This window comes from Heteronotia binoei, chromosome 16, assembly GCF_032191835.1.
Source record: "Heteronotia binoei isolate CCM8104 ecotype False Entrance Well chromosome 16, APGP_CSIRO_Hbin_v1, whole genome shotgun sequence".
In the NCBI taxonomy this organism is placed as follows: domain Eukaryota; kingdom Metazoa; phylum Chordata; class Lepidosauria; order Squamata; family Gekkonidae; genus Heteronotia; species Heteronotia binoei.
The window spans coordinates 48,525,873-48,544,421 of NC_083238.1; the positions used below are offsets into that span (position 1 = coordinate 48,525,873).

At 46.9% G+C, this 18,549-nt stretch overlaps 2 protein-coding genes across 2 annotated transcripts in view; one reads left to right on the plus strand and one right to left on the minus strand.

The window, feature by feature from the left end:
• CDK15 (cyclin dependent kinase 15) overlaps positions 1–1,396 on the minus strand; it is an 83,246-nt gene extending 81,850 nt beyond the window's left edge. Inside the window, exon 1 of the mRNA XM_060257037.1 lies at positions 1,391–1,396. Within this exon, the coding sequence (XP_060113020.1) occupies positions 1,391–1,396 (6 nt within the window). The remainder of the gene's footprint in view (positions 1–1,390) is intronic.
• The window catches only part of ALS2 (alsin Rho guanine nucleotide exchange factor ALS2), a 99,411-nt gene continuing 81,916 nt past the window's right edge, over positions 1,055–18,549 (plus strand). The window contains exons 1-4 of the mRNA XM_060257038.1: positions 1,055–1,168; positions 8,540–8,683; positions 10,015–10,169; positions 11,673–12,592. Coding sequence (XP_060113021.1) covers positions 8,664–8,683; positions 10,015–10,169; positions 11,673–12,592 — 1,095 coding nt within the window. The 5' untranslated portion in view covers positions 1,055–1,168; positions 8,540–8,663. The remainder of the gene's footprint in view (positions 1,169–8,539; positions 8,684–10,014; positions 10,170–11,672; positions 12,593–18,549) is intronic.

The window sequence follows — 18,549 nt, forward strand, 5'->3', positions numbered from 1 at the left end:
ACTCCAAATCATTAATGAACAAGTTAAAGAGCATGGGACCCAGTACTGAGCCTTGCGGCACCCCACTGCTTACCATCCTCCACTGTGAAGACTGCCCATTTATACTCACTCTCTGTTTCCTATTCTTGAGCCAGTTTTTGATCCACAAGAGGACCTGTCCTTTTACTCCATGACTCTTAGGAGCCTTTGATGAGGAACTTTATCAAAAGCTTTCTGGAAGTCAAGGTAAACAACATTTATTGGGTCTCCTTTGTCCACGTTTGTTCACCCCCCTCAAAGACCTGTAACAGGTTGGATCCAAGCAGGCAGCCGTGTTGGTCTGAAGCAGTTGAACAAAGCAGGAGTCAAGTTTCACCTTTAAGACCAACCAATTTTTATTTAGAACGTAAGCTTTCGTGTGCTCTTAAGCACACTTCATGAAGTGTGCTTAAGAGTACACGAAAGCTTACGTTCTAAATAAAAACCGGTTGGCCTTAAAGGTGCACTTGACTCCTGCTTTGTGTAGCAGGTTAGTGAGGCAAGATCTTCCCTTACAGATCTTGATAATGTTGAGTCTTCCTCAATAACTTGTGTCCTTCCATGCTCATGTCTTGCGGCTCTCAAACATTTGACATTTATTCTATTTGGCTCTTATGTTAAGCAAGTTTGGCCAGCCCTGGTCTAAAGGTTCTTCTTGTTTTTCCTGCAGCCCTTTTAAATCATCCTCAAAGTGACATCCGTTTCCTTAGCTTCAACCGCTTGGGAGCCGTCTCAGCTCACTCGAGCTCTGGCAGAGGCCCAAAACCAGGCCCGCCAAGGCAGGCAGGGTTCTTGACAGCTAACCGCCACCCTGCCTGACAACAACCAGCCAGTCGCGTCGCGAACTGAGAAGCGACCGTTTTCCCGCCACGCCGCACTGACAGAAATTGGGCTTTTCCTCAACGCTCTTTCCATAAGTTTGTCCCACTCGAGGACCCGTCTTCTCGCTCAACTCTCCCTATTCCCCCTCCCCCCTATGTTTTTTCCCCTGGCCTCTTCACCGCCAGAGGCTGACGGGGTAGCCCCTCCCACATAGACCAATAGGGCCCGCCTCTTTTTCCTTCCTCCTTATGTGAATCAGCTGATTTGAGCGTCCTTAGAAGCCGGCGGAGGAGCTTGGCGGTTAAAGCGAGGGCGCGCGGGGCTGCAGGTGAGACTGGGGGAAGGGCTGGGAAAAGAGGAGGGGGGAGCGCAGAAGAGCGGGACGAGCTCTGGGTTTCCAACGGTCCCAACTGCCAATCGCCTCCTCCGCTGTCCCCCCCCCTCCCGCGCGGTGTTGGGGAGCGAGTAGGGAGCCCCAACTGGAGAGTGAAACTTCAGTCACGTGCTTCTCTCGGGGAGGGGGGGCGGCTCGTCCATGGAACAGCCTCACCTGCATGTCGTCATCGCTGCTGTCAGCATATTGGCTGGCACTCTGAGGGCTGCTCTCTCTGTCTCCTCAGCCAGCCCTACTACCAGTGTTTCTAAGCTGATTTAGCTCACAGATTTTTAGCCTCCAGCTCACACATTTTTGTCTTAGCTCAGGAAGGATGGCCCTAGAGCACACTCATTGATGCAGTCACTCACAGCTTGAATGCCAATAGCTCACAAACAGTGTTCCCTCTAAGCTGAGTTAGCATGAGCTAGCTCACCAATTTTTAGCTTCCAGCTCACACATTTTTGTCTTAGCTCAGGAAGGATGACCCCAGAGCACACTAATTTATGCAGTAGCTCACAACTTGAATGCCAGTAGCTCACAAAGTAGAATTTTTGCTCACAAGACTCTTCAGTTTAGAGGGAACATTGCCTCAGCGACATTATCAAAATCTGTCAGTCCGCCTGTATTAGTAAGAAAAGAGCAAGAGAGTCCAGGAGCGCCTGAAAGAATAACAAAATTTGTAGCAGGGTAAAATGAGTATCCAGCTTGCTGGGAGGAAAGTGTAGATGACTGGGGAAGGCAATGGCCCACCACCCCGTAAAAAGTCTGCCGTGAAAACATTGTGAAAGCAACATCACCCCAGAGTCGGAAATGACTGGTGTTTACACAGGGGATTACCTTTACCTTTTTAGGAGCTTTTGTGAGTCGCTGCTGCTCACTTCTTCATTTTCCAGTAATCTAAAGAAGTCAGCATGCGACTCTTGAAAGGTCATAGCTTGCCACACATTTTGTTAGTCTTTAAGGCACTCCGGGACATAGATGGAACTCTGTCTGAGGCAAGCGATACTCTGTATTCTTGGTGTTTGTGGGGGCAACAGTGGGGGGGGGGGCTTCTAGTGTCCTGACCCCACTAGTGGACCTCCTGATGACACCAGGGTTTTTTGGCTGTTGTGTTGGGTTGGATGGGCCACTGGCCTGATCCAACATTCTTACGATGTTGTGTGTGTGTGTGTGTCAAGTCCCAATGGTCAGGCTCTCCCACCTTCCTTTATTTTCCTTTAACCTGTCACAAAAATGCCTACCCTGCAAGGATTTTGTCATTTGATTCCTCTTGTTGGAGGAGAATGCACATGCGCCGTGAAAATGTTGCTTGGTTTCTTTTCACTGTCCCCTAACAGTTGTATGTCAAGCTGGAGACGAGGCTTCAACTGACTGCAGATATGAGCTTGATTTATGAAGCAGGTGTATGTTTCCAAAGGTAGTCTTGTTTGTCAGATATAGATAGATATGCATGCTTTGAGCAGCATGCTTGTTTGTGAGCACTGACAGTGCCAGTTATGGCTCTGCCGTAGCTGTAGGTGAAAGCAAAGTAGTAATTGCATATTACTTGTCGCTTTTGTCTCCCCACCCCACCCCTCATCAGACTAGGATTGCTAGCTGCCTGAAGAAAAAAAAATGTTCTCCCCCTTTAATAGAGGGCTAATGAGATGTTATTTCCTGGACAATGTTAATTATCCCTTTGTGATGAAGAGCTTCAGCTGCCCCATTTTCACATGCTAAGCTTTTATTAAAAGGATGGGACATTTTTCTCCAGGCCTGTTGGCAACTGTACATAGGTCAAACATATTTGGCAGTGTGGTGTAGGCTTCCCCAGCAAGGACGAATTCTGCCAAAGTATCAACAGGTGTGGTCAGGTCCTTTACCAGCAGTGCCTGAGGGCCTTTCCAAATTGGAACTTATTTTTCCATTAGGACTGTTTGCTATTTTACTGAGAGTAACAAGAATGGATGATATCTCTCTGCCCCCGCTTAATAAAATGAGGTGAGGCCAGACTTACTGCCAAGGGGATACCCCATTGCCAATATAATATCAGGGGTGGCCAATGGTAGCTCTCTATATGTTTTTTGCCTACAACTCCCATCAGCCCCAGCCAGCACGGCCGATGGCTGGAGCTGATGGGAGTTGTAGGCAAAAAACATCTGGAGAGCTACCATTGGCCACCTGTGCAATATATAATTTACATGGCTGACTACTAGGTATAGATGGAGCTCTTTGAATTCTCCTCAGCTGACTGACTGGATTGAAAACCTAGATATTAGTATTCAAGGGGATTGCCCAATTGGTCTGCATATCCATTGTATCAACTTGGTTACATATTTTATATATAACTCTTCCAGATGATAAATACTAGATATAGTTTCCAAAGAGAGAATGCATTCGAAGAGAAAGTAGTACAAAATTCAGAATCTGAAATGGCGTAACTGAACAGGGACCGGGTCTTTAGACCGTGACACCATGGATGCCATATAGCAGGGGTGTCAAACATGCAGTTTGGGGGCCGAATCAGACCCCCGGAGGCCTCCTATCAGGCTCCCGAGCAACTGGCTGTCATCTTGCTTCCTTCTGCATATCTCCCATGGGAGAGATACAAAGAAAGCATCTTTAAGACCAACAAGTGCTAACGTTTTAAGCATGTTTAATTTTTTTTTAAATATATATTTGTGTTTGTCTGTGTTCTTTATTAGATTTATATCTCTGCTACATAATCTTAAATAGGTAAACACATGGCCTGGCCCAACATAGCCCAGCCCAACAAGGTCTCATTTATGTCAGATCCGGCCCTCATAACAAATGAGTTCGACATCCCTGCCATATAGCATGGTGGTGCTTTGCTCTGTGATTCAGGGGGACATCACAGTGTCCATCAACTTAAAAGAGCTACATTTACTTCCAGCTGTAGTATCAGTCCTGCGCATCAGGGAAGTTCGCAGCTTACCCTTTAGTCTGACAGTACCTGTTTCAAGGCGGAAACTACCTGCCAACCACAAGGCCTGCCAGGTAAGTGTTTTCAGGGCCGGCCCTGCCGCTAGGCAAACTAGGTGATTGCCTAGGGTGCCAGCCTTCTGTGATGTTATGGGGGGGGGGGACGGGACTCAGTGATGTTATCGTGGGGGGGAGGGCACCAGAAGTTAGCCTTGTCTAGGGCCAGCCCTGAGCATCTTGCTTGCTTACCTGAAACATGGGGCAGGTGTCATGTTGGGAATGGTGCTGACAACAGCCACAGGTGTCATGGCAAAGGGCCACGTCTGACTCACGAACTACAGAGTGTTGATTTAGCAGCTGAGTCCGTAAGGGGAGGGCGGGATACAAATCTAATGAAATAAATAAATGGTACACACATTGTCTTTTCAGCAGTGCTGGAGCAAATAATTTCTATGGCAGAGAATTGCTGGCGTTATTGGAAAAACTACTGTTGTAAGCATTGAAAAAACAAGCTAGTTTCTCCATGATGGTAGGAATCCAAGGGAGGGATTTTTTGTTTTTGTGTTTCCCTTTCTGCTTGTGTATCCTGCCTCACCCCCATCCCACAGGAACTGTTTCCCCAAAGCTCTTCCAGATGGGTCTAAAGGGCCTTTGAGTTGGATTAACGTTGCCATAGGGGAAAATAGGCTGTTGGTGCTGCTGAAAATTGTTTGCGTTGCGATGTTTTGAAATGGTTTTCACGAATGTCTGTTACTGAATATTTTGTAGACTTGCCTTGGGGACTTTTTCCCTGTTGGAGTCTTTAAATAAACACATTATATGCATGTGGCTGGGGTGATAGAATCCTTCTAAACCAAGTCCTTGCAATATGACCACAGTGTCTCAAAAGGCCATTGGAGGGTATTAAACCCAGGTGTTATAATTGCGCAGTCTGCTCTTCAAAATAAAAAACATGGACTTGGGATTTGAAATCTGGTTTCTGATTGGCCTTCTGATAAGAGTCATATATCCCATAGTGTTTTTTGACCTTTCCCACCTCAGCTAGGCTTATATCATTAGCCTCTATCTTTTTAAGGAAAAAATGTTGCTATACAAGTACCACACCTGCTTTAAGTGCTGTGCCACTTTTTGTCTTCTCGTTTATTTACTTCTGAAGCCTTGATGTTCAAAAGACCATCAAAAGATCAATCAGCCAACTCTTGGCACAGCTTTTATTTTGTACTGGTGAATGGGGTTAGGAATTTCCTGAGACAATTTACTGTCCTCTCCGTTGCAAAGGCTGACTGGATTTAGTTGGCAATGGGTGTAATGCCCCCTCAATCCCTGCAAAATTTATTATGTCCTCAAGTGCCCTATGAAAATTGCACAAATTGTTCTAATTCTTTGTTTGTGTGCTGCTGATGCTGAAGGAAATATCCTTTGTGTTACATTTCATTGCTTGTCGTTTTAAAAATCCAAGTGTATGGGAAATTGCTGAAGGTGCCTATCTTTAATGTCAGAACGGTGCTACACAGATATGGTTATTGCATTTTGGAAAACACCCAGGGCCTTCTTTTTCTGTAATTTGCCTGAACATTTTGTTGTAACCATTGGATGTATCCTGGCTGCATCAATTCATTTTTTTCCAAAAGTAGTAAAAAAAAATCATTTCAGAAGCCACCTTATTACCTAATTTATTTTTAAGCATAATGTTGATTGCATTATGATGCAGATTTTTAAATTATATTATAGTAACATTTTAATGCTGGGACAAAATGGGCAGCAAGGTTTCATGTAGCCCTCCCTGTGCAATTATCTGTCCATGACATCCCTTTCCTTTCATTTTTTTGGGTGGGTAGGTAAGTTTTGTCGCCTCGCAGTTGTATTGTATCTTCATTCTCTTCCCCCCCTTCCCAGATCTCCAATGACAATTCAGTCTTTTAAATATCTAAAAATATTGAATTATATATGCCCAATGTTTTCATTTAGCATGTTTCATAATTATTGAGTAACACTGTTATGAATTGGTATCTCCAGACTGACGATTGTGAATGGAATACTGTTCTCCCTCAGAGGCGGAGAGCATCTTTATGGGTTATTCCCAGGGGTGGAATCCTAACACGAGCTCCTTTGCATATTAGGGCACACCCTCCTGATGTAGCCAATCCTCCAAGAGCTTACAAGGCTCTTTTTTGTAAGCTCGGAGGATTGGCTACATCAAGAGAGTGTGCGATTGCAATGGGATGTTCTGATGTTAAATCTGGAGCTATTAACCAAGTATGGGGATCTCAGATGATCAGATTTGATTGGTCAAAACCAGGGGGCTACTTTAGATTTTACAATTAGAGCACAATCAAGCAATGCATCTGAAAAATATATCCAGTCCCTAAGTTGAGAATTGTCGTTTTGGGCCCCTAGGAGATCATCAGGAATAGAATAACTCTGGATAATGTTGTTGAGGTATCTAGAACGCCTGTGATCTTTGGACAGTAGAAGATTAGGAAAGGAAAGGTCCCCTGTGCAAGCACCAGTCATTTCTGATTCTGGGGTGACGTTGCTTTCATAACATTTTCACAGCAAACTTTTTATGGGGTGGTTTGCCATTGCCTTCCCTAGTCATCTACACTTTCCCCCCAGCAAGCTGGGTACTCATTTTACCAACCTCGAAGGGACAGAAGGCTGAGTCAACCTTGAGCCAGCTACCTGAAAACCCAGCTTCCACCGGGGATTGAACTCAGGTCGTGAGCAGAGCTTAGGACTGCAGTACTGCAGCTTTAACACTTTGCGCCACGGGGCTCTTAGTAGAAGATTAAATGAATGGTAATTAACGGAAAGTCCACAGAGCATTGCAGTACAAGAGTCACTTTTCATTCTGTGGTTGCCCTTAGCATCCTTATATGAGTAAGGAAACTTGCACGCATGCATTGTTGGCATGCCACGTTGTCTCCTGTAGTGTCTGTGGCTGTCCAGCAGTGGCCCTTGGATAGTTCTCCTGCTTGTGTTGTGATGAGGACATGTGAAACTACCTTATACTGAAACAGACTGGTGGCCCATCAAGGTCAGTATTGTGAACTCAGACTGGCAGTGACTCCCCAGGGTGTCTGGCAGAGGTCTCCTGCCTCATGCTTTAAACTGGAGATGCCAGGGATTGAAACTGGGACCTTCAGCATGCCAAGGAGATGTTCTGCCACTGAGACAGAACCCCTCCCTAATTGTGACTCTGTCTTTTCTTCTCTGTAGATCGAGATGGATAACTGTGTTAGCCTGTCTGTAGCAGTAGAAAAGAGCGAAGAGTCCAGGAGCCACCTTCAAGACTAACAAAATTTGTGGCAGAGGAAGAGCTTTCGTGAGTCACTGCTCACTCCTTCAGATCTAAAGAAGTGAGCAGTGATTCGTGAAAGCTCGTAACACCGCCACAAATTTTGTTAGTCTTTAAGGTGCTACTGGGATCTTGCTCTCTTTTTTTTTTTTACACATCTATAGTTCATATTTTCTACTTTGCAAGTAGACTCCTATTTATGGAAATTATAAGGTCCAGCCCTATCTGTTGTTTTTATAGCAGAAGTATATCTCCGGGACCGCCTCTCCCCATACAAACCCCTCCCCCCTTGAGGTCAGCTGCACAACATCTTCTCATGATCCCTGGTGCTAAGGACGCCCAACTGGCTTCAATGAGGGCCAGGGCCTTTTCGGTCTGGGCCCCTACCTGGTGGAATGAGCTCCCACTGGAAATCCGAGCCCTGTGGGACTTATCCAAGTTTCGCGGGGCCTGTAAGACAGAGCTCTTCCGCCAGGCTTTTAATTGAGCCAGCAGGTGTCCCCTGAAGTCATCACCTCCCCCAGCACCTTACTACCTAGGCGCTCAAGTTATGCTGAATACTACCAGCCTATATGCAGCTTTATGACTTTTTGCCAATGATGTGGATCATAGTTTTGATCTAATTAGATAATTTTGTAATTATGATATTGTTTAGCTTGGATGTAGTTTATTTAATCTTGCTGTAAATTTTTTAATATTGTAAGCCGCCCTGAGCCCGCTTGCAGGATGGGACGGGGTATAAATCTAAAAATTAAGTATCAAAACAATGTTTTTTCTCTCCTCTGTGAAGAAAACATTGAATGAACTCTCTTCTGGGTGTTTTAGCAACTTTATCCGCAGCCCTTTTAGCAGTGAATAGTAGGAGTGGCACCATCTAGAAAAATCCCAAAGCATTGTAGTAGGCACGTTCTGTTTCAAATGGCTTTTGTTCTAGCAGTATAGAGGCCTACCATAGGACCTGTGGGCAGAGGAAGTCTTACTGCTGAGCTTTTGTGTGCTGGTTTGTTAGAAAATAGTTTGGATGTTTTTGCACATTCCATGGTTGTATGGATGTTTGTTCAGTTAGGTATCTGGGATGACTTTTGTTTCCTTGTATTTTACAGTGATTCTGCACCACAGAAGATTCAGCCGCTCGGTTTGTGTTTTGCTTCCGACTTAATGGTGATTCAAACTATCCCATTCCATTCTCGGAGGAATGATTTTGTGATGGAGTATTTGCACTGACTAATGGACTCGAAGGAGAAAAGGTAAGCCTGTATGATGTTGGGTTTGTTTAAGTTTTTGCATTGTTTTGAAGCTAATAATGAGCTTGTAAATATCAGTTAACATATGGCACTTGTAGATTCAAGCAGTGGCGTAGTAGTGGATAAAATAGGAAACAGCAGCAGAAACCAACCATCACGGGAGTGGGAAATGGTCAGTAAGATCAATAAAAGTCAGTTTTTTCCATCTTGATCATTAATTTGTCAGTTTTTTAAAAAGTTGGTCAGCAAAGTCAGTATTTCTTTTTTTGTGTGAATGCAATTTGTATGTGTGTGGGGGGAGTCGTTACTGCATTCTGGGGGAAATACTACCCTGCAGAAAACTTTGCAAAAAAACTGTTGCAAAATTCAAGAGTTAGTTAATAACTTATTTTTCAGCAAAAAAAGATAAAGTAAAAGCAAATACAAGTCTTACCGTATGGTAATTATGTTTTATAATGATTATTTTATGTATGATTTTTAATGTTTTGCTATTTTATTATCTGCAGTATGCAATTTTTTTTTAAAGAATCGTTTCTGCCTTAAATTTTGTACAATAATGAAAACATTGCCCTATTTTTATTTTAAAAATTAAATAAAAAGTGAGCGATAGCTGGCTATGGAGATTGTGGAGGCCAGATAATAATTTATTTAACGAAGTCCCAGTTTTACTTCAGTTTATTGATAGGCTGAAATTAAATTGTTCAGTAACTCATCAGGTTTTTTGTCAGGATTTGACCAGGTTTCGTGTTTTTAAAAAAAAATTGCTCAGTAAAAGTAATTTTGACTCTTTCACTAGTTTCCACCCCTGCATCAGCTAGGCAGCAGCCTTTTCCAATAGCCACTGGGACCATATCACTCCAGTCTTGTTCCATATACAGTGACTTCTGGGCTCAATTCAAGGTGCTGGTATTGGTCTTTACAGGGCCACCGCATGGGAGTTGACAAGGTAGGCGGCCACTTGGGGCGCCACCTTGCCGTGGGGGCGGGCGCCCCATCCCTGCTCACACAGACCCTGCGAAGAAAGAAGAAGGCGGCTTTTTCCCAGCTCCCTCTGAAGTGGGAAAGAGCCAGGCAAGGGGCAGCCCAAGCATATTGGATGCTTCCCAGATGTGCATTGACCATTGGTGGGGATCATGCAGACAAAGCCTTGGATGGTCCCACAGCTGGCATTTTGTGATTGATTACTTGACATTCGCTATGGATAATGAGCAGTGAAGTGTTAAGAATGAGTGTGTGTGTGAGAGAGAGAAAGAGAGAGAGAAAACAAGCAGTGCAACTGATATGCATGTGTGGAAGACTTTAGCTATGTACATTTATTTTTGCTTCCCCAATAGCTCATCTGAGCAAGAAGGAACGAAAGAGAGGGGCCTGGTCTATACTTGGCAGGCTGGCAGTTGTTGTCCGACCCCAGAAAGCCTCCCTGGTTGGAGTGGAAAGACAGTAGTGCAGGCAGCACTTGGAACGAACCATGGTGTCCTTCTGTCAGATGGTATGGAATAATTACTATCCTTAAATCATAATTAGTGTTATTTGAGGGGTTTTGCATGTGGGTGAAAAGTGCTAACAGAAGAGATCCTTCACAAATACTTCTGGGTAGGACACCACCGAGGAATTCCATGGTTGCTATGCAGAGGAAGGCACTGGCAAACCACTTCTGAACACCACCACCATAAGTCAGGTGCGACCTGACAGCACTTTACACCTTCACAGTGCCAAGAGTGGTTCTTCTGCATTGGTTCTTCTAGCCATTTTTCTGCTGCCTTTCCATGACAAATGTCCAAGGCAGCTCCTAATGGGTACAATCAGGAGAATTAAAGCCCGCAGATAAACAAGCTGACAGGAGGCAAGGGCTTCTGGGTAGGGGGTTGCAAAGGTTAAGAGGAGCTGCTAAGAAGGTTTCTCTACGGGTTCCCATATGACGGCTTCCCACAACAGAGCCCCATTAGTCAGTCTTGGAGCACAAAATGAAACCGGTGAACAGAGGCTTAAGAAATGTAAATAGGCCCTGGACTTGGATCAACAGCCAACGTTTCAGTTTTTCTAGAGTTTAAGAAAACGGACTTGATAAAAGAATGGTGCTGTGTATCCCTTTAACGAAATGCGCAGCATAGGGTCTGAACTCTTCAAAGTTTTGCTGTAGTTTTGCGTGGGATTTTGTCTGAGAAACTCTTTACTGCAGTTGTAAACTACATATGTTTTGCAGACAGGAAGAACAGGCGGTTTACCATATTTCCTTCCTCTCTGTGTTGCTTTCGGTCTGTGAGGGTCTCTCAACCTCTGGCAGTGCCCATTTGGAAGGGATGGGATTTCCACAAGACTGTTAGGTAAAAGGAAGATCTGCTTCTGCTAGTGAAACATCCGTAAGACCAGAAGCTAGCTAGGTTGATATGCAGTAGAACAGATAGTTTCGAGTCCAGTAACACCTTAGAGACCAACCAGATTTTGGGGGTACAAGCTTTTGAGAGTCAAAGCTCACTGATGAAACCCCCCAAAATCTTGTAGGTTGAAGCCCCAACGGACTTGAAGCATAGGGCCGTGCTTTTGGGCAAATGAGTTCACTGTACATTTGCCTGTTAAGTTGTGATAATTACTGTATTTAGTCACTTAGTCATATAATAATTGTACTTTGGTGTTGCATTTTCATATTAGCAAGGAGGGGGTCGGAAATGATCATGTTCATTTGATGAAGAGGATTTGGATTTATATCCTGCCCTCCACTCTGAATCTCAGAGCAGCTCACAATCTCCTTTACCTCCCTCCACCATAATAAACACCCTGTGAGGTAGGTGGGGCTGAGAGTGCTCTCCCAGAAGCTTCCCTTTTCAAGGACATCTCTGCGAGAGCTATGGCTGACCCAAGGCCATTCCAGCAGGTGCAAGTGGAGGAGCGGGGAATCAAACTGGTTCTCCCAGATAAGAGTCCACACACTTAACCACTGCACCAAACTGGCTCTTATGAAATTTCATTGTGGTGTTTTTTTCCCTCCTTTCAGGTGGTGAGGTTTACAGCTTTGGCAAACTTCCCTGGAAAGCTGGGCTAGAAGACACCCGTATCGACTGTCCCATCTTGGAAAAGGCTTTGAGCGGGCAACGCATCGTCAGCGTGGCCGCCGGCAGCTTCCACAACGGAGCAGTGACTGAAAATGGTGCGGTGTACATGTGGGGGGGGAATTCCTCCGGCCAGTGCGCGGTGGCCAGTCAGGCTGCCATCCCCGAACCGAACCCCGTCAGTATTTCCGACTCTGAAACCAGCCCTTTGTTGCCAATCAAGATCTTACAGCTGGCATGTGGGGAAGAGCATACCCTGGCACTCTCCCTAAGCAGGGAGATATGGGCTTGGGGCAGTGGCTGCCAGTTGGGACTCATGACCACCGCTTTCCCGGTGACCAAGCCGCAGAAGGTCGAGCACCTGGCCGGGCGGGTCGTGCTTCAGATCGCTTGCGGGGCCTCCCACAGCCTGGCTCTTGTCCAGTGCCTCCCCAACCAAGACATGAAGCCCATCCCCGAGAGATGCAATCATTGCAGCCAACTGCTGATTACCATGACGGACAAAGAAGACCACGTCATCATCTCGGATAACCACTGCTGCCCCCTGGGAGTGGCCCTGGCTGACTCCCAAACTGAAAGCCATGTCTCTCCCTCTTTGCTGGAAACGCCTGATGAGAAGAGCGTAACGGGCAGCCAAGATGAGGACTGTCAAAAAGCCCCTGTGGAAGAACGTGGCCTTGTGGGTGCAGAGTACGATGGGTCAAGCGTGTGCTCCAACAACGGTGGTCAGGAAGACAGCAGCATTTCCAGCCCAGGCCAGCCTGTATCAGGGGACAAAATGGCATTGAAGCAACACCCAGTGGGTCTTTCAGATCCTTTGTTAAATGAAAATGGGGAGGAGCAAATCAGTGCAGAATTTGAACAGGTACTTTCTTGTGTTGGATTATATTTACCTTACTTCTGTTTTTATGGTCTTGTGACTCTCTTAGGCTCTTACAGCTCTTAGGGATAGAGATTCAGGTGGGCAGCCGTGTTGGTTTGAAGCAGCAGAGCAAAGTTTGAGTTCAGTGGCACCTTTAAGACCAACAGAGTTTGATTCTGGGTATAAGCTTTCGGGTGCATGCAGATTTTCCAGATACAGTGAAACAAGACATCTTCAACCATTACCCAACCCACTTCTCCACTTGCAGCTGCTGAAATGGCCTTGGGTCAGCCATAGCTCTCCTCCACTTGCAGCTGCTGGAATGTCCTCGGGTCAGCCATAGCTCTGGTAGGAGTTGTCCTTGAAAGGGCAGCTGCTGCAAGAGCTCTCTCAGCCCCACCCACCTCACAGGGTGTCTGTTGTGGGAGGGGGGGAGGTAAAGGAGACTGACAGCTCTGAGACTCCGAGTGTAGGGCAGTATCATCTTCTGCATTATAGGTAGAGGGGTGGGTTCACAGGTGGCCAAACTTGCTTAACATAAGAGCCATATAGAATAAACGTCAGATGTTTGAGAGCTGCAAGGAAGGAAAATAGATGGAGGGGAGAGAGGTAAAACAAAAGCAGCTTGACTTTAAATTAATTCTCCAAGCCGCCGCCTAGCTTTGCTTGGAGAAGTGATTGTTCTCCCTCAGAGGTTGTCGGACATCTCTGTGGGTTATTCCTACTATTCCTTCAGGGAGGCAGGAACACTTTTTTCAACTTCCTGTTGGCGCCTTCGGAATAACCCCGCCCCCAGTTTTGTTCCTGCCTCTACAGGGAGCAGCAGCACAAGGCTAGGCTCAGCCTTTTTTCTCTGTTTCTTCTTCTCAATTTCCATTCCATATCCTTTCCTTTCCATATCTACTTATCCCTCCTTTTCCTTCTGCCTTTGCTGATCAAAGACTACCGAGGAAACTTGTTCTGGGTCGTTTTAGAATGGCCTGTAGTAGGGACGGTTTCCTATCGGACGAGGAGGGAGAGTCGCGCGCCGCGCTTCTAGCAGCGCCGACTCACGTCGAAGGAGCCGACCTGCCTTTGCGGCTTGTTCGCGCCCTTCCTGACGCGGCCGCAGACGAGCCAGCTGCCAGCGCCAAGAAACGGCGCGTAATGAAGGCCCAGGCTACGTCCCTCGGGGCGGCAGCAAGCAGCGGCGGCCATTTTGGAAGTGCGGAGCGTAGCTCTCAGACCTTCCAACCCCCAGGAGCAGGCACTCCGGAGACTCGGAACTACCTGCAACCGCGCATCGAAGGCTTCCAGGACGGGGGTAATGTACAAATGGGCAACCCTCTGAATCCAGAGGCTATGCTTTTTATTAGAAGAGCTATGCAGGAGGAAATGGGCTCCTTTTGCGCCCGGCTGGGGCTTCTCCCTCAAGGATCAACCTTTCCTGCAGACCCTCCCCGCTCTTTCTCCTGGCCCACTAAGGCAGCGCGTAAGGCCCCAGTGCAGTCTTCCCAATCCTTAGAGCTCGAGACTATGGCATCTGACTCTGACCAGGAAGACAGGGAAGAGGGGGAATGTTTCTCTGAGGAGGAACAGGAAGAGGTTAAAATTCCTGAACAGGCTAGTCGTTTCTTCCATCAGGAAGATTACCAGTTCCTTCTAGCCAAAACGCTTTCAGCCTTAGAAATTGAGGAGGGCCCTATTGATGAGGAAATCAAGGTAGCTAAATCTAAGAAGTTTAAGTCAAGAACCAGTGGTAATTCTGAGTTCTTGCCCAGGGGGGAAGCTTCTGAACAAGTCTTCCCTTTTCCAGAATACTTTGAAAAGCAGGTTAGAGCAGAATGGGAAAAGCCAGCTTCCCTTAAGCAGTTTCCTCACTTAGTAAAGAAGTTATATGCACTGCCGGCCTATACCAATGAGTTGTTACAAGCTCCAACTGTGGACGGCCCAGTAGCAGCTCTACAGTCTTCGGGACTGGTTTCAGAGGACGGCCAGGGTTCTCTTAGAGATCCCCTGGACAAAAAAGCTGAGGCAACCTTGAAGAGATTGTACGAATCTGTGGCCATGATAGTTAAGGCGTCCTCCGCGGCCTCCCTGGTCTCCAGGGCGTCCATTGTTTGGGTACGTAAGTTACTCCAGATGTTACCAGAGGACAACAGACGCATGTTAGAGGGCGCCTCACGCATCCTTAAGGCAGCGTCATTCACAGCTGACGCAACCTTAGATATACTGACCTTTGCCTCTAAAACAATGGCTTCCGCTACTGTGGCTAGACGCCTCCTGTGGCTTAGGGCTTGGCAAGCTGACTTCCTCTCTAAATCCACAGTGGCAGCCTATCCCTTTCAAGGGGATCGTCTCTTCGGGGACGCTTTGGACAAGATCCTAGTAGAGACTAGGGATAAAAAGAAGGCCATGCCCAAATCCATTCGGAGGAATGAAAAGAGGGGCCCTCAGTCCTTTCGGACCCAACATTCCTTGGCCAGATATCGTTCTGAATCAAAGAAGTTTAATTGGGAAACACCAAAGAATTCCTTCAAAAGAGGCTCATTCGGCTCCAAATTCAATCGTAATAACTTCTCCAAAATGGACAAGCCTGACAGAGAGGGCAAGTCCAAGCAGGCATGACTACGGTCACGTGCCGGTGGGAGCTCGACTACTCCACTTTGCAGAAGCCTGGGAGGCCTCTCAGGCAGACCAATGGTCTTTAGAAATTGTAAAAGAGGGGTATTCAATAGAGTTTCATCGCATTCCACCAGACAGATTTGTCAGATCACCTTCCCCCAAGCAGAAGCACAAACGTCTCATCACCTCAAAAGCAATTCAGCATCTTATCGACATTCGAGCAGTCGAACTAGTCCCAGGGTTGGAGAAGGGGAAAGGCGTATACTCCATCCTTTTCACCATACCCAAGAAGAATGGCGACTGGAGGGCCATCTTGGATCTCAAGTTTCTAAATCGCTATGTCAAAGTACGTCACTTCAGAATGGAAACCTTGAGATTCATTATGGACTCTCTATTGTCAGGGAGTACCTCACTTCCATAGACCTGACCGAAGCTTATCTCCACATCCCTATCCACCCTTCTCATCGTCGTTTTCTAAGGTTCGTGGTACTGAATCAGCACTTCCAATACAGGGCCTTACCCTTTGGCCTGTCAACAGCGCCCAGAGTTTTTTCCAAAATGTTAATTCACCCAATAGCCCAGCTGAGGAAGCAGGGTATTCACATTCACCCCTATCTGGACGACCTCTTGGTCAGATCCAACAGCAAGGAGAAATCCCTTCGGGGGACAACTCTGGCCATTCAGTGTCTTCAGTCTCACGGATTCCTGGTGAACAAAGAAAAGAGTTCACTTCAGCCGAGTCAGAGGTTGGAGCACCTAGGCGCAATGATCGACTCCACTTGCAATTCGCTATTTCTACCTCTGTCCAAGGCCAGGGCCATCAAGGATTTGGCTTCCAGGGTCATCCAGAGCAAATCATCACCTCTGATGTTGCTTGCCAAACTAATGGGACTTTTGATATCGACCATAGACATGATTCAATGGGCCAGATTCCATTCCAGGCCTCTTCAACTGTTCCTACGACCATTTCAACTTCAGATAATGGAGAGAAAGGCCATAAATCTGATAATTCCGTTGTCAGTCAAGAGGAGTTTGCGATGGTGGACGGACTTGTCTCATCTTCGCCAGGGCAAGTTGTTCCATCCTCCCTCATACCTGGAGGTATTCACAGATGCCAGCCTGGGGGGCTGGGGAGCTTCTCTTCAGGACAAGCCAGTCCAAGGCAGGTGGTCTCAGTCCGAGAGTCTGCTTCCCATCAACCTGCTAGAAATCAGAGCCATTCGTCTAGCCCTGGTTGCATTCAGGACCCAATTGTTACAGAAGCATGTGCTTGTCAGAACGGACAATATCACAGCCAAGGCGTATCTGAACAACCAGGGGGGCTCCAGGTCTTCTCAGTTGCACCGGGAAGCATCAAGAATTCTGACATGGGCAAAAAAAAACATCTGGCCTCTCTAAGGGCGGAACACATCAGAGGCCAGGACAACATACAGGCAGATTGGTTAAGCAGACAGGAAATCTGCGAGGGCGAGTGGGCCCTCAGCTCAGACATATTCGACCTCATATGCCAGCGTTGGGGTCTACCAGAGGTGGATCTTTTCGCTTCAAACACAAATGCGCAACTACCAAGGTACTTCACAAGGTTCTCCCATCCAGAAGCCGAACAGACAGATGCCTTGACAGCCATATGGCCTCCAGGTCTCTTGTATGCATTTCCTCCGGTCCCTCTAGTTTCTCGAGTACTGCGGAGGGTGAGAGCTCTACAGGCGGAAATCATCATGGTAGCTCCCTATTGGCCACGGCGTCCGTGGTTCTCAATGTTGACAGAGCTATCAATAGACCTTCCAATGTCACTTCCAGTTCCTCCCGACATGCTTCATCAGGGTCCGGTGTGGCACCCCGACCCGGGGTGGTTTCATCTGACCGCGTGGAGATTGAGCGGGAGACATTCAGAAATCTAGGTTACTCTCCGGAGGTGACGGACACTATGCTAGCATCAAGAAGGCCCTCCACAGTTCGCATATACAACACCACCTGGAAGGCCTTTGTCCGATGGTGTCGTAGGAAAAAGGTTCCTTCGCTTTCCCCTTCCATTGCGGAGATACTAGCGTTTTTACAGGAGGGCCTGGAGTCCAGGTTAAAACCAGCTACGCTGAGAAGGCAGATAGCTGCCCTGTCCACTGTCTTACCGGTCGTTGGAGGGTATAGGCTATCTCAACATCCACACATCCAATTATTTTTGCAGGGGGCAAAATCGAAATCTCCTCCGACAGTCCATCGCTTTCCGTCTTGGCGGCTCCATACCGTTTTATCAGCGCTTACCAAGAAGCCATTTGAGCCCCTTCGAGAGGTGGACTTAAAATGGGTGCGAATGAAAACTCTCTTCTTAGTAGCCATCACATCTGCACGTCGAGTCTCGGAACTGGGGGCCTTATCAGTGAAGGCGGGTCTTTGCGTGTTCCACAAAGAAAAGGTGGTTCTGCGCACGGATCCCTCCTTCATTCCTAAGGCTGCTTCTAGGTTCCACCGCTCACAAGAAATCTACTTACCCACCTTTTGTCCAGAACCCAAACACCCAAAGGAGGTAGTCTGGCATACGTTAGATGTGCGCAGGGCCTTGAAGATTTTCATTCTACGATCTGAGTCAATTAGAAAAACTGAATCCATGTTCATCAACATCTCTCCTCCAAGAGTGGGAGACAAGATGTCTAATTCATCCATCAGTGCAGTGCTGAAGGCCTGTATCAGCGAAGCATATAGGGCATCAGGGTTACAGGTACCTGGAGGAATCACGGCACATTCTCTTAGGAGTGCCTCCACAAACGCGGCACTGCTGAATAGGGCTTCAGTCGAAGAGGTGTGTAGAGCTGCTACTTGGTCCTCTCCGTCTACATTCATAAGACATTATAAGATCCATTCCATGGCATCAGCAGATGCAGCATTTGGGAGAAAGGTATTACTGCATGTTCTGGGGGAGGTCAGCGATGAAGACCCACCCGATTAAAGGGGACTGCTCTGATAGGTCCCACAGAGATGTCCGACAACCTCTGAGGGAGAACGGCCCATTGGACTTACCGTGAGGGGTCCTTCTCCTCAGAGGTTCGGAGGACATCTCGCCACTCCCAGATTCATTTCATCGCTTAGGTTTCTTTCTATAGCCTATCTCCCTTGTACTGTGTTACTTTCAGTATTATCGGAGTTCAAGTTTACAGTTTACATGTTAAAACGAGTTGTTAGTTGTGTTTATAGTCCTTCTAGTTAGAGGGAAGACGACACTGCTTTCGGAGTCCCACAACTGAGGGCGGGGTTATTCCGAAGGCGCCAACAGGAAGTTGAAAAAAGTGTTCCTGCCTCCCTGAAGGAATAGTAGGAATAACCCACAGAGATGTCCTCCGAACCTCTGAGGAGAAGGACCC